Source organism: Pan troglodytes, chromosome 8 (genome assembly GCF_028858775.2).
Source record: "Pan troglodytes isolate AG18354 chromosome 8, NHGRI_mPanTro3-v2.0_pri, whole genome shotgun sequence".
NCBI classification, from domain to species: domain Eukaryota; kingdom Metazoa; phylum Chordata; class Mammalia; order Primates; family Hominidae; genus Pan; species Pan troglodytes.
In genome coordinates this window covers 89,423,501-89,439,651 of record NC_072406.2, presented here as the reverse complement: position 1 = coordinate 89,439,651, position 16,151 = coordinate 89,423,501, and the positions used below count along the sequence as shown (strand labels likewise).

Below are 16,151 nucleotides of genomic sequence, written 5' to 3'. Positions count from 1 at the left end.
GGCAGGGATGGTCAGCACTTCAGGAGGGTAAGGAAGAGCTGCCGGAAGGAGCTGGTGCCTGAGTGGGGTCCTGAGTGTTCCCAAGGTGTCCTGGTTTTCAGTTTTGGTGAGAAGCAGCCTGGCTTTCCTGAGCTCTGGGCTGGGTCTTTGGGAGCTGGGATTGTCCTGCAGCCCCTTTCTTGTAGTGTAAAGACTGTCATAGAAAAGGCAAGTTCATCAGAGTCCTGCCTTTGCATCCAGGGGCTTGAGAGCTATACTGAAAACAGGAGAAGATGTGAAATCCACGTGCTCAGCTCCATCCTCAAAACTCCACTTCTAAAGTCACTCATTTGGGACTGAAAGTTTTTTAGAAACTGTTCAGAAGGAATGTGGCTCCTCTCCCAGTCTGGGGCTATGGGCCATGGGCCTAGGTCACACCTTGCTGATCAGGACAGAAACTGGAATAAATGACTCTCTATTTTGGGAGCAGACACATATAAGGCTAATTAGGTCTGCTGACCCCCAGGTGTATCAGGGTCTGTGGAACAGTACCATCCCAGATAGGGAGCAAATATGGCAAAGTGAGAAGGCAGAAGCAGCAGTTGAGAATGGCTGACTCATGGGCAGCACCTCTTCCCTGGCCTGACTTCAGCAGGGGGCAGATGGCAGAGGCGTGGCAGAGCAAGCAATCTGAGCCCTCCTGTAGCTGCTGGGTCCATGCTGGAAGAGGCTCCTCTGTTCTGGAACTTCTCTCATGGCAGTTGGATATTTTAAGTCATGAAGGCTTCCATATACTTACCAGATCTCTGACTCATTGGGCTGTTTGATTCCTTGCGTGAACCAGTACCACCAAGACTTCACTTTTGTCTTCACTTCGTCCATGACCTCTACCAGATCCAAGCACACCCTCCTTGAAACTGTGCTATCTGCAACTGTGTGGCGTAAAGAAGTCATCTGTGGTTAGAGGACAGTGCCCCACAATTGAGGAAGGAAAGGAGGCATGCCAATCAGAGAGGGCAAAACACTCACATTTGAGAAAATGAACTTGTGTTCTAGTAAGCTCCATCGCTCTGACCCTCCCGGCTTCTGAGTTTTCTGTCACCATGTCTGTCTGTATGTCCATTCAAGACTGTATCCCATCTTGGATGTCATGGGATTCTCATTTTTTATTCGTTCTAGACACACTCTGATTATTCTGCACTTTCTTTTCAACTTGTTTGGGGGAAAAACAGCTTTTATAGCTGGGGAGTGAGGTTGATAATAAAGACTTTAAAGACAAAAAATACAGATGTGCAGGTTAACTGAGCAGGACCAAGATGAGCAGGTGGCTGGGTTAATGTCATCTGAAAAGCCAATACACTGTGTGTCACAACATGGTCTGAGCAAAAACTACAACCACTATGAATGGCTTCCAAATTAAAATTCTTTTTTTTTTTCTGAGATGGAAACTTGCTCTGTCACCCAGAGCTGGAGTGCAATGGCATGATCTCAGTGCACTGCAACCCCTGCCTCCTGGGTTCAAGCAATTCTCCTGCCTCAGCCTCCCGAGTAGCTGGGACTACAGGTGCCTGCCACCACGCCCGGTTAAGTTTTTGTATTTTTAGTAGAGACAGGGTTTCACCATGTTGGCCAGGCTGGTCTCGAACTCCTGACCTTGTGATCTGCCTGCTTCAGCCTCCCAAAGTGCTGAGATTACATGTGTGAGCCACCATGCCCAGCCCCAAATTAAAATTCTTTATAGCCAAAGAGAAATGATATAATGATTTCAATGCAGTTAAACTCTGCAGTAGCACGCCCCACAATACAATCATAATATAAAATCAGATATGTAGAGAATGGCAATCAGCTTCAATCCTCTGCCTGTCTCAGATAATAAAGCTAAAGTTCTTTTTTCTGGGAGTGAGGCAACCTTGCCATGAGAAATAGAAATGCAAAGGTGGGGTCCTCTTGGCCTGCATTCTGTTGGCCTGTTCTCTGGAATCAGGAATCTAGCCCATACAACAGGAGCAGATTAATCGACTTCAGGATGTTTTTGAAGTCACTGATGCTGTTCTGGAAGTCCCAACAGCCAAAGGATCTAGAAGCCTCTAATTGATATTTACCCCAGAGCAGCGAACTGACCCAGGTAGAACCTGAAAATATTGGGATCTTGCAGAAGGACTGCAGACATCTGGCTATGCGGGCTTCCTGAGGTCATTTCAGTGCCCTTACTGTGGTGCAACTTCACATTGTACATGATTGAAATGTTTAGGCTTTGCTTATCACATTATGTTGGGAGTAGTAGGTAGAGACAGTAGGAGAATAGAGGGTTAGAGGCTTATTTTAAATCAGATTGGGCATGTCACTATAAGATCTATAAAAAGGTTTATAATCTAATATGATGTTCATAAAGAGTGCTCTTCCAATCTGATTCTTATGGATTTCCCAGGGGTGATCCCAATCTGATTGTCTTTGTAGTACAGTGACTTTCATCTTCAGCAAAGCCAGAAATGCAGTTCCCAAAGATGGGAGAGCAGCGTCTCTGCTCCTGAGCCTAGATCTGCCTTTTTTCTCTCTCTTGTAGGGAGGATTTTCATTTTGCCCTTTCTATATACAAATGCTTTGTGCTTTCTTATATTATTTTGTATAGTCACCCAATAATCCTGTGCTGAAGGAGTTATTATGATCACCATTTTACAGATGATGAAATAGGCTCAGAGAATTTGACATTTGTCTAAATTCATGCAGCTCGTAAGTGACAGAGCTGGGATTTGAACCTGCATCTGTCTGGCTCCTAAGCCTGGGCTTTGTCACTCTGCATCATAAATATTCCTTGTGATGCAGTGTTTAGGTGGGTACAGTCTAGTCCTTTAATGCTTAATGCTGTTTTAGGGGGTTGGGGAGAACATAGACTTTCTTGAGAATTTGATGAAAATTGAACCTCTTGGGTGGGCAGGGAGCCAGGAAGTACCCTACCCCCACAATTTTTTGTTTGTTTTTAATTTTTAATTTTTGCGGGTATATAGCAAGTGTATATATTTGTGGCGTACATGACCTGTTTTGATACAGGCACTCAATATGTAATAATCACATCATGGAGAATGGGGTATCCATCCCCTAGAGCACTTATCGTTTGTGTTGCAAACAATCCAATTACACTCTTGCAGTTAATTTTAAAATGTACAATTAAGTTACTATTGACTATAGTCACCCTCTTGTGCTATCAAATAGTAGGTCTTATTCATTCTTTCTGATTTTTTTGCACCCACCCCCACAATTTTGCATATAATTTCAGCTAGCTCATGGGGTCCCTGAAGCGCATCTATGGATTATTTAGGCCTAGGGCAGTCCTTGGATCCCAGGTTAAGCTAATTAGGGTCTTGGGAAGATTCATTAAATTTTTTTAAAGAAAAAGCTTGAGTGATTAGAAGGTCATTTCCAGAAATTTCCTTTTGGCTCTTCAGGAATAAAGAGACTGGGTGAGGAGAGAGGAGGATGGTGAGGGGAAGAGGAACTGGATGGAAGACGTGAAGAAATTAGCAAGCAGTAAAAGCAATTTGCATTTGTGAATAATTAAGGTTGTTAAGACCCTACGGACTTGGCTAACGCACCATTCACTAGCAGCTTCTTTTCAGGTTAAAATTAATTGGAGTGTTGGTTTATTTATCTTTTCCCTTGGTGAATCAAATGACTCATCCTGATTTATAAACCTTCCACCTATCCACTCTCTATTAAGACCTGTGGGGGCTAGCGATTGATAATTTTACTGAGTTCCCCAGGGGCATTATTTGTAGAACCCAGTTGCTAATGGTTAGGTCAGTGACCGGCTAGAGACATCTCAGAACCCCAGAAGCTCTGGTTTCTATGAAAAGAGAAAACAGCCCCAGCAGTTGGATGTCACTTATATCTTGAGGCAGACTTTTTTAGCAGAAACTGGAATATATGGCTAAGGGGGTAAAAAGGACCAGAGCCAAGAGCTTGGGGATTTTTAGATTTCAAAACTAGATAGTTTCAAACTCCCCAGGAAAGGAAGAGAGGGCTACTAAAACAATCTCCTCCCCTTGTGTCTAGAAAAGACCCCTTGAAACCACTATTAAAATGGCCCCTTTGTATGCACAAAAACGACCCAGATTTTCTTCTTATCACTTATCTCTTCTCCTAGAAGTTTTAAAATCTCCAGACATTTAAAAAATAAATGACAAGGAAACGTTTTTCCCAGCCTAGCTCTGAGAAAGGCAGTACATCCATCCCAGACCCTGCTGCCAGCCGTTGGAGCCACTGCAGAGGAAATCTGACCCCATGAACATCTAAGCAGGCCACAGAGCACATGGCTGCCCCTGTGGCTCTAGATTCTGACCACATGGAGTAGACTCAAACTCCAGCCTTAACCAGTGGTGTGACTTTGAGCAAATCAGCCTAGCAGTAAAAGCACAGCTTTGGTGTCAAGCTGCCCAAGTTCAAGTTCTGCCTAATTACTCACCAGCTAAGTGATCTTATTTCACCTCTTTCCTGTGCCTCAGTTTCTTCATTTGTAATATGAAGACAACATAAATAGTAACACAAAAAGGGTGTTATGAGGATTAATTGAGTCAACAGATAAAAACACTCAGAACAGTGCCTGGTATGTGTAGTGGGCTAGAAGGGCACCCTTCATGAATTTTAGTTTTTATTATTATTTAAGCTCTCTAAGTTTCAAGGTCTCCACTTGTAGAATGGAGCTGATAATGGGGATTTTATGAGGATAATGAGAAGATACACTTAAGTGCTTAGAAAACAATGCCACTGGGCAGAGCATGGCTGCTCAGCCAGTGTTCGGCAATCATGAGTTACCATGTTAGTGATGAGAAACAAACCAGTGGTCTTCTTACAGTTCCTATATGGATTAAGACTTGAGGTTGCTAAATTAGCCAGGTGTGGTGGTGGGTGCCTGTAGTCCCAGCTACTCGGGAGGCTGAGGCAGGAGAATCGCTTGAACCCGGGAGGCAGAGCTTGCAGTGAGCCAAGATCGCGCCACTGCACTCCAGCCTGGGCGACAGAGCAAAACTCCATCTCAAAAACAAAACAAAACGAAAAACAACAACAAAGGACATTTGAGGTTGCTGAGAAATATGGTGGGTGGAGACTTTAAAACACTGATCTTTCTTTACTTTCTGTACCCTTATAAGCTTTGGCACTAACTGCAGCTGCTGGGTTTAGGGCTCAGGCAAAAGCCACCACCCCTCTTAGAACCCAAGACCCCAGGCTGGTATGGATATGGAATGTACACGTCTCTCTTCTGCCCCACTCTGCTAGTTTAAGCAGAGTGAGCCTGAGTGCCTGAGTCCAATGTCTATTAACTTTTTGTTGTCAGCTCACTGGTAATAGTGCTTCAAAGAAATGAATGTCTTAGGATCCTTCTTAGAAGCATGTCGTCACGATTGTATTAAGCTGATGGAAAGCAGAACAATAACAACAACAACAAAAACAACATTCCTTTCTAAGCCCTGTGGTCTAAAGGGTAAAGTGAATTTATTAAGCATGTCTGTGAAGCAAAAGCTCTGGAGGCATGGCTGCTGTGCTGATTCTCTGGGAAAGTGGTGATATGGAGTCATATTTGTCACTAGACGAGATGAACCAGGAGGGCACTTCAAGAACAGAGGATCTGAAAGAATTTGGGCTAGCTCTAAAATATTTATTAAATAAAAAAACAAATAAGGCCAGGCGTAGTAGCTTATGCCTGTAATCCCAGCACTTTGGGAGGCCGAGGTGGGCAGATCACTTGAGGTCAACAGTTTGAGATCAGCCTGGCCAACATGATGAAATCCCATCTCTACCCAAAAAACAAAAATTAGCCGGATATGGTGGCGTGCACCTGTGATCCCAGCTACCTGTGAGGCTGAGGCAGGAGAATCACTTGAACCCAGGAAGCGGAGGTTGCAGTGAGCCGAGATTGCACCACTGCACTCTAGCCTGGTCGATGGAGTGAGACTCTGTCTCAATAAATAAATAAATAAATAAGTAAATAAATAAATCCAACAGTCTCATATATTTTGAAATGAGACCACATTAAAGAAAGGACGCTCTTGGGATCATGGATATTTGTGGGCTCTACATGGGATTGGGTGAGTCGTGTGGTGGTGACCCTTAGCTCGGAGGAGACTTCTACTGGGCTGCAAGTGAAAATGCCTGCAGGAGCCAGGCTGGATGCAAGGCTTAAGAAGTAGTGGGGACCAGGAGACATGTCTTCAGGAGCATCTCCCCAGCTCCAGTGAGTTATTCCCCAGTGGAAACATGGAGCATGTCTTGCAGATCTTTTATTCATTCAAGTAATTCTGCAAATCCATTTTAAGAAATGTAACACTTGATTTTTAAAACCTGTATGGGTGGCCATTTTGTAACCTTTGGCTATGGAAGACCAGGGAGCTAGTGACGTTGTAATTTGCAAGGAGGCCATGGGGGTCATTTGGTAATGATGTGCTGGACTCCTTCAACTTCTCCCTCCCTCTCAACTGTCAAGAGAGAAGGGTTCAGGGCTTTTGGTTACCCAGGGGAGATACTTATCTCCTCTGAACTTCCCCCCACGCAAATAATCTCCTTCAATAGTGGTCCTAGAATTCCATCCCTGAGAAGCATCCTCTCAACCCTCCCATTATGTTGAGATATATATTTAAATTATTATGGAAATGGCTATTATAAATGGCATAGATAGTTTATATTTTTAAGCCTTTGTAAAGCATTTTGGTCTCATGACATTCCTGCACATCAAGAATCCCTGGTGGTTATCGAACTTTTATGTGCAGGTAGGCTCCCCTTGAGAAGAATAACAAGTAAATTCAAAAGAGAGGCTGAGAATCAACTATTCTCAGCACAAATAAATTTTTCTGATTACAAAAGTTTCCATCACAATGTTTTTGTTGAATTTATGATAGGGTTTAGTTCATAAATCAATTTGATCTACACATAATTTTCAAGAAAGCATCTGCAGCATAAATTGAGGTGCAACTGCACTTCATACCACTTTTTTTCTCCTTTTGTTTCTCATTTTCCACTTTGTTCTGTCTGTGTCCTATCTCCTTTGTTCTATCTGTCTTTGTTCTATCTCCATGTTTTCATTCGGCAGCTCCTGGAGACTTCATGGCAAACCAACATATTGAATGCAGGAAATTCCAGGGTGGCCAAGAATATTCTCCAGAAATGTACTGTAATTCCTATTCCTTTAATACATACCAGTTGATGCTGGGAGAAGGTGGCCATGTGAGAAGTAAGGCCTGAGATGATGGGATGGATGGGTATCTACATCTCTAAAGCTGACAGAGGAAACATTTGGCTTAGAAAAAAATTTAGTTTTTTTTTGTTTGTTTGTTTAGTTTCTTTTTTTTTTTTTTTTTTTGAGACAGAGTCACCCAGGTTGGAGTGCAGTGGCATGATCTCAGCTCACTGCAATCTCCACCTTCTAGGTTCAAGCGATTCTCCTGCCTCAGCCTCCTGAGTAGGTGGGACCACAGGCACCTGCCACCATGCCTAGCTAATTTTTGTATTTTTAGTAGAGATGGGATTTCATCATGTTGGCCAAGCTGGTCTCAATCTCCTGACCTCAGGTGATCTGCCTGCCTCAGCCTCCCAGAGTGCTGGGATTAAAGGCGTGAGCGATTAAGATCGCACCTGGCCAAAAATTCAGTTTTTGCTCACAAGGTTTCTGCATCTGAACTGTTCATTCATAACACAGGGACAGAGCAGAGACCTGGAGACATGGCTTAGGATCCTGGCTGTGCCACTTAAGAACTATGGGACCTTTCTGTAGCCCACACCCTTATCTATAAAGTGAGGAATATAATGTTTATCTTGAAGGGTAGTTGTTGAAGATTAAATGAATGATGTGCACAGAGTCAAAACCATATATAAAGTCAATATCCAGCTTATAATACTCATTTGATAAAATTTTTTCTTATGAGTGAATGAGTTCATGGTTAATAAATTATCTTTAAAGAAGTAATTCAAATTTAGAAGCCTTCAGAAGCTGGTACCTAGATCTGACAACAGCTACATATACTGTATTTTACTAATTCTAAGATACAATTTTTTCATAGTTTAAAATCTCCAAAATCAGGAAGTGTCTCATCATTCATAACTTCTTATGGCTATAATTGGTAAATATTTTCTTTCTTGGTGGCATATAAAGCAGTGGCTTACTTTTTTGTTGGTGGCAACTTAGATTCCATAGACTAACTCAGCTAGGTTAACTAACTTGAGCTGCTGCTGTTCGCCTTCTCTTCCTCCCGCTTCTCTCACCCTTCCTTCCCACTTCTCCTCTTCCCCCCTTCTTCTTCATAGTTTTATTGAAATATATTTTATATACCATAGAATTCACTCATTTAAAGTGGTTTCTAGTATAGTCACAGATTTGTGCAACTATCACTGCAATCTAATTCCAGAAAATTTTCAACACCCCAGAAAGAAACCCTATATCAATTGGCAATCATTCCACTTTCTCCCAGTCCCCCAGTCTTCTCAGCCCTAGGCAACTACACATCTACTTTCTGTCTCTATAGAGTTGCCTGTTCTAGACATTTCATATAAATTGAATTTTGTAATATGTGGCTTTTTGTGACTTCCTTCTTTCAATTAGCATGATGTTTTCAAGATAGAAATAGAGGCTAAGAAGTCTAAGATCAAGGCAACAGCATGGTCAATTTCTGGTGAGGGCTCTCTTCCAGGCTTGCAGATGGCCAACTTCTTGCTGTGTCCTCACACGGCAGAGAGAGAGAGAGAGAGAGGAGAGAGGAGAGAGGAGAGAGAGAGAGACAGGTGGGGGGGAGGGGCAAGCTCACTGCTCACTGGTATCTGTTCTTACAAGGACATTAATCTCATCATAAGGCCCCACTCTTATGATGACCTCATTAGACCTAATTATCTCCCAAAGGCCCCACCTCCAAATGCCATAACACTGGGGACTGGGGCTTCAACATATGAATTTTGGGGGAATGCAATCCAGTTCATAGCACATCAAGATATGGTATCTTGATGTTTAACTTTTTGAGTAGCTTTCAGCTAAGTTTATTATCTCTGCTCTGGCCCTGGCTTTCATCTTGGCCCTTATAAGTTTACCATGAGGCTCATAGTCTGCATATTATAGACACCAACACCATAGTCATTTATTTATGTATCTAATGAAAGTTAATTACCTGATCTATGCTGGAAACTGTAAATAAGTAAAACAATAAATGTAATCAGGGAACACAGTCTAGAGGAGGAGACAGGCAAAAAAAAAAAAAAGCAAAAATAAAAGACAGACAAAACAAAACAAAACAAAACAAAACAAGTGCAATCTGTAATCATGTTCAGAAGATAAAAGAAAAGACCATCCCAACAGAAGAGGGCACTGGCCTGATCTAGTGGGGTGGTGAAGTAGGGAAATTAAAGAGGAGAAAGACATTTTGGACAGGACTCCCTGATGGATTGGATGTGGAGTGAATGGAAGGAGGAATCAGGGTCCTCCTAGCCTTCTAGTGTTTGGTTTCAATGACAGGTCGCTGGTGGTAGCATTTACTGGGAAGGGAGGGGCTGCATTGGGGGCTAAGGGCTGCACTGGGGAGAAATCAGGATTTCCATCTTGGATATGTTCAGTTTAAGAAGTCTGTGACACCCGAAAGAAAAGATGTCAAACAGCAGGGTAGATAATTGAGTCCAGAACTCAGAAGAGAGGAATCATATTACATTTGGAAATTACAAAGATGACTTTGAATGCCTGTGAGTTGATGGTACCATCTGGGGAAAGAGTGTAGGGAGAGGAGAGAAGGTGCCCCAGGTGAAGGCAAGAGGATGCCCAACATTTAGAGGGTGAGTAAAGCAGGAGGAGGCTGGATGGGAAACTGAGGAAGGGCACACACAGGGCAAGGAGATGGCAGAAGCCTAGGGAGGAAAGGGTTTCAGGCAGAGGGAGTGGCCAATTGCCAAGCACTGTTGAGACAGAGGGAAGGTAAGGGTCTAGGGTCATCTGTGGAGTTTGTGACAGGGATGTTGCTGGTTTCTTTGACATTGAAGATCTAGCGAGTGGAGGGAGGGCCTGATCAAAGTGGGCTAAAGGATGGAGCCTGCAGTAGTCTCTGGAAATGTGGTTGGCTATGGAGGACAGTTGAGCAAGCTTATATTTTGGCAGCAGAGCTCCAGCAGCAAGGGAGAGCTTGCTATAGCAACACAGTACAGTTAGACAGTACAGGGCTGAAAGAGTGTCTATGGAGGGCATGGTGTGTTATGAATGAAGAGGCAGAGGATGTGCTGGGTGCCTGTGAGCGCAGTGTTGGAGAGCTGCTGGTAGGAAAAAAGGTGTAACTGGCCTGATTCTTTTATGTGACTTTTAATGACATGATGAGGCGAGGCCATCCACTGAGCCTGATGGTGCAGAAAAGAACATGGGAGGTTGGAGGAGAGAAGAAAAACTGTGAAATAGTGGCCTTGGAAAATTGGAAAGCAAACCAATTCAAGAAAAATAGCAGTTTGCCAGTCAGTATGGAGTGTCAATTTGCAGTTTGAGATCATGAATTTAAAGCGAAACCAGTCATTTCCCTTGTGTGGTTTTATTCAGGAACTTTCAGCTTTCCAGAGCTGGTGTGAAGTAGGGCTGAGGGCTTCTGTTATGGAAGGAGGGTGCTGCCCAGGGGTGATGACAGTGGTGGACTATGGGAATTAGGCTGGACAAGGAGCGTTGCAAGGCAGGGCAGGGAGCAGATGGCTGGCCAGGGGTGGGATGTTGGGGGAGGTGTCCAGAATTTGGAGATTTCTCTGAGGTTGGGGAAGGGTCCCAGTGGGGAGCACGTGAACAGGCGAGCACAAGGATGAGAGGTTGCTGTTGATGAATGGGGTGTTTGAGGCCGAGATATCAGAAACACTATAGTTGCTGCTTTCTTCGGGTCCAGAGCAAGATCATGGGAGTGGGTGGGTGGCGTGGAGGAAAGGAAATGGTCACCGACAATCAGCAGAGCAAGGACCTGGGAGGCCAGCACTTCTGGTGGTTGGTCTGTGTCCTGGTGATTAAGATGACTGGAGTTGGGGTGGAGAGGGCAGACTGAGAGCTGGGAGCTATGTCCCAGGCCATAATCACTAGGCCCACTTGTAATTGTGTTGTGTGATCACCAGACATTCTCCAACCCTATCTTTTTGTCTCCTGATTACAGTTTCAAACTTAAAACTGACATGCAGGAGTGACTGTTTCAGAAATGTGAGTCCATCTCTTGCTGCTCCTTTCTGTCTAAGGGCTGATTGTATTGGTGATTTGGTTCTTGGAGATGTGAGTGCTCCTGCCCTCATGAGGACCTTCCTTAGACCTCGCCTACTGCCTTTGATTCCTGTGGAGTATAAAAGTCAAAGGCTATATTAGGGGGATAAAGATGATGAGCAAGGCCAAGTATAGGTGCTGAAAGCTACTTTCCAGGTCTCCAACTTTAGCTGTGCTCCATTCAGGCAGGGTTAGAGCCGTTTTTGCTCGTTGCAGAATACCCTGTGAATGTTATACATCATAATTGTATCATTACACGTCATAACAATAGGATTTCAACTGTTATTATTGCACATTCTAATTATGTGATTACTCAGTCTTTCACCGATTATGTAATTAGATTTAATTACACCAATTGCAGAAATAAACGATAGTCAACTACAAATTACTTAAAAAAAAATCCAGAACTATGCATACGTCGGCAATTGTCCCAAAAATAAGAATAGAAAACATAAGGAAGGGAAGAAGGCTTACGAAACCAATTAGCAAGTGAAAGGAATGATGTGATTTGGATAGATCTTTAAGGATAATGGCAGGGAATCATCTTGTCTAGAAGTTTCCTGTCATTTTTTTTCTCTGACGAAGTGTGGTAGTAGGAATTGAAGATGTCAAAGTCAAGAGCGCTGATTCCTCTTGGCTGTGCCTTGAAGCAGAGATTGCTCTCATTTCCTTAACCATACAGCTTAATGAGGAAGAGGGAAGAGAAGACAGCAAGAGAGGGAAAAGAGCAAGAGACACTGAGCAGGGGAGGGAGAGAAGGAGAGAGAGAGAATATAACAAATTGGCATTTCATAATTAAAAGTAGTATACATACAGTACTTTTAAAAATATATATTTTTAATTTCAGCTTTTATTTTAGATACAGGGGGTACATATGCAGGTTTGTTATGTGAATGTATTGCACCCAGGTAGCGAGCATAGTACCCAATAGGTAGTTTTTCAACCCACGGTCCTTTCCCTCCCCTCTCTAGTAGTCCATAGTATATATTGTTCCCATGTTTATGTCCATGTGTGCTCAGTGCTCAGCTCCCACTTATAAGTGAGAACATGCAGTGTTTGGTTTTCTGTTTCTGTGTTAATTTGCTTAGGATTATGGCCTCCAGCTCCATTCCCGTTACCACAAAAGACTTGATTTCACTCTTTTTTATGGCTTTTTAATATTCCATGATGTGTATGTACCACATTTTCTTTATTTAGTCCACCATTGATGGGCACCTAGGTTGATTCAGTGTATTTGCTACTGTGAAATTTCATGGCAATGAGCATGTAGGTGCATGTGTTTTTTTGGTATAATTATCTAGTTTCCTTTGGGTATATACCCAGTAGTGGGATTGTTGGGTTGAATGGTAGCTCTGATTTAAGTGTTTTGAGAAATTTCCAAACTGCTTTCCACATTGGCTGAACACATTTACATTCCCACCAACAGTGTGTAAGCATTCCCTTTTCTCCACAGCCTTGCCAGCATCTGTTGTTTTTTGATTTTTTAGTAATAGCCATTCTAACTGGTGTGAGACGGTATCTCATTGTGGTTTAAATTTGGATTTCTCTGATGATTAGTGATGATGAGCAGTTTTTCATGTTTGTTAGCCACTTGTATGTCTTCTTTTGAGAAGTGTCATTTCATGTCTTTTGTCCATTTTTTAGTGGGATTATTTGCTTTTCAATTTTTTAAAGTTCCTTATAGATCCTAGTTATTAGACCTTTGTCAGATGCATAGTTTGCGGATATTTTCTCCCATTCTATAGGTTGTCTTTTTACTTTGTTGATAGTTTCTTTTGCTGTGCAGAAGCTCTTTAGTTTAATTAGGTCCCACTTGTCAATTTTTGTTTTTGTTATAGTTGCTTTTAGGAACTTAATAAAAAATTCTTTGGCAAGGCTGATGTTGAGATGGGTATTTCCTAGGTTTTCTTCAAAGATTTTATAGTTTGAGGTCTTATATTTAAATCTTTAATCCATTTTGAGTTAATTTTTGTACATGGTGAAAGGTAAGAGTCCAGTTTCATTCTTCTACATATGGTTAGCCAGTTATACCCACACCATTTATTTAATAGAGAGTCCCTTCCCCACTGCGCGTTTTTGTCAGCCTTGTTGAAAATCAGATGGCTCTAGATGTGCGGCTTTATTTCTGTGTTCTCTGTTCAGTCCCACTGATCTATATGTCTGTTTTTTTTTACCAATACCATGCTGTTTTGGTTACTGTAGCCTTATAGTATATTTGAAGTCAGGTAGTTTGATGCCTCCAGCTTTGTTGGTAGTTTGATGCCTCCAGCTTTGTTTTTTTATTTTTGTTTTTGTTGTTTAGAATTGCTTTGGCCACTCAGGCTCTTTTATGGAGTCATATGAACTTTAGAATAGTTTTTTCTAATTCTGTGAAGAATATTATTGGTAGTTTGATAGGAATAGTGTTGAATCTGTAAATTGCTTTAGGTAGTATGGCCATTTTAACAATATTCAGTCGTCCTATCCATGAGCATGAAATGTTTTTCCATTTATTTGTGTTGTCTCTGACTTCTTTCAGCAGTGTTTTGTAGTTCTCCACATAGAGATCTTTCACTTCCTTTTTTAGCTGTGCTCCTAGGTATTTTATTTTCTGTGTGGCTATTGTCAATGGGACTGTGTTCTTGATTTGACTCTCAGCACGGATGTTGTTGGTGTGTAGAAATGCTACTGATTTTTGTACATTGATTTTGTATTCTGAAACCTTGCTAAAATCATTGATCAGTTATAACAGCCTTTTATAAGAATCTTTAGGGTTTTCTAAGTAAAGAGTAATATTATCAGTGAAGAGAGGTAGTTTGACTTCTTCTTTTCCTATTTGGTTATCTTTTCTTTCTTTCTCTTGCCTGGTTGCTCTGGCTAGGACTTGCAATGCCATATTGAATAGGAGTAATGAGAGTGGGAGTCTTTGCTTTGTTCCTCTTCTCAAGGGGAATGCTTGTAGCTTTGCCCATTCAGTATAATGTTGGTTGTGGGTTTGTCATAGATGGTTTTTTATTATTTTGAGGTATGTTCCTTTGATGCTTACTCTTTTCAGAGTTTCTATCATGAAGGGATGTTAGATTTAATCAAAATCTTTTTCTGAGGCTATTGAGATGATCATGTGTTTTTGCTTTTAATTCTGTTTATAATGCTAATCGCGTTTATTGATTTGCATATACTGAACCAACCTTGCATCCCAGGGATAAAGCCTACTTGGTTTGTGGTGAATTAACTTTTTGATGTGCCACTGGATTTGATTTGCCAGTATTTTGTTGAGGATTTTTGCATCTATGTTCATCAGGGATATTGGCCTAATGTTTTTCTTTTTTTGTTGTGTCTCTGCCATCTTCTGGTATAAAGATGATGCTGGCTTCATAGAATGCATCAGGGAGGAGCCCTTCCTCCTCAGTGTTTTGGCATAGTTGCAGTAGGATTGGTACCAGTTCCTTGCACATCTGGTAGAATTTGGTTATGAAGCCATCTGGTCCAGAACTTTTTTTTTTTTTTTTTTGGTTGGTAGGTTTTTTTAAATTACTGATTCCATTTCAGAGCTTGTTATTGGTCTGTTCAGGTTTTCACTTTCTTCCTGGTTCAATCTTGGGAGGTTGTGTGTTTCCAGGAATTTATCTATTTCCTCTAGATTTCCTAATTTGTGTGCATAGAGGTATTCATAATAGTCTTCGAGAATCTTTTGTAATTCTGTGGGATCAGTTGTAATGTCATCTGTGTCATTTCTGATTGCACTTATTTGAATCTTCTCTCTTTTTTTGTTAAGCTGGCCAGCTGTCTAGCATTCTTGTATATTCTTTCGAAGAGCCAACTCTTGGTTTCTTTGATATGTTATATGAAAAAAGGCAGTACAATATATTTTAATGTGGAGAACAGAGTCCATGTTAAGGTTCAAATTTATGATTCTCCCTTGGGTTAGTTTCCTAAACCCCTTTTGAGTTTGTTATCTGAACCTAGAACTTTAGAGCCAGTACTCTATCATGTTCTGTTCCAGCAAAATTTGCAAGACCAAAAATTAATAGGTGAGAAACCAAGAATTTGGTACGTGAATAAATGTCATACTCTTTTGTTTTTCTTTTCCATTACCTCAGGTTATTGGGTAGCTTTGATCTGAGGTGCCTATAAGAATTCAATTGGGGCTGTGTCACAGGTGTGACCATTTTTTTTTCCTATGAAGACATTGTAGACGGTGGTCTTTTTCTGGAGAACAGGTTTTCTCTGTTGTAACTCCTAGAGGTAAGAAAAGAACAGTGATAGCTCCCCTAGGCTGAGTTCACTCAGCTGCTTCTGTGCCTAGAGAAAGGACTAACCCAGAGCTTCTAGAGAGGAGAGGCGAAGAGACAGCTCTGTGGAGGCGGGAATGTGCACACATCTGGGAGAGTGGGCATGCTACACTTGCACTCTTCCAAAGAGAGATAATTGGTAGGTGCCATTTAAGCATATATATACTTAGGAGAAATTACCCACTGAGCTTGGCCAAGTACTGCATAACCATAGAACACCAGCATTGCTCAGCATCTTCCCCAGGATCTTACAGCAGTTGACAGGATGAGGATTACTTCATAAGAACACATAATAGCTGGTGCATGTACTTACACTGCTATAAAAATAGGTCTTGATGCTATAGAGGGTCACATTGGGGAATCAGTGTATTTGTTTAGCTCTTGCCTGTGCATGAAAAACTAATAGTCTGCAATAACACAAATAAGGAAAAAATGTAGTTTTAAATATAGAATAAAGCCATTTTATTTTGAGCTTTTCTACTGTATGTTTGTCTCTGGAATCCCATAAGATGGACAGTAGATGCTAAAGAACTTTAATCTGGACATATTCATCTCTCCTTTGGTTTCTGCATAGCTCCAGGATTGCATTTGATTTTTTTGCTGTTCTATCATGGGCTTTCATTTCTGCGCACAGGTTTTTAAAACATTTTATTTACTTATTATTTATTTTT

At 41.6% G+C, this 16,151-nt stretch overlaps 1 protein-coding gene across 45 annotated transcripts in view; it reads left to right on the top strand.

Moving 5' to 3' along the window:
* The window catches only part of KCNMA1 (potassium calcium-activated channel subfamily M alpha 1), a 764,605-nt gene that overhangs the window by 413,514 nt on the left and 334,940 nt on the right, over positions 1-16,151 (top strand). The window contains exon 1 of one of the 45 annotated variants that reach the window (XM_054659734.2): positions 5,911-7,133. The exons of the other annotated variants lie outside the window; for them this stretch is intronic. Coding sequence (XP_054515709.1) covers positions 7,072-7,133 — 62 coding nt within the window. The 5' untranslated portion in view covers positions 5,911-7,071. Of the gene's footprint in view, positions 1-5,910; positions 7,134-16,151 lie in introns of those variants that run through there. 45 annotated transcript variants of the gene reach the window in all.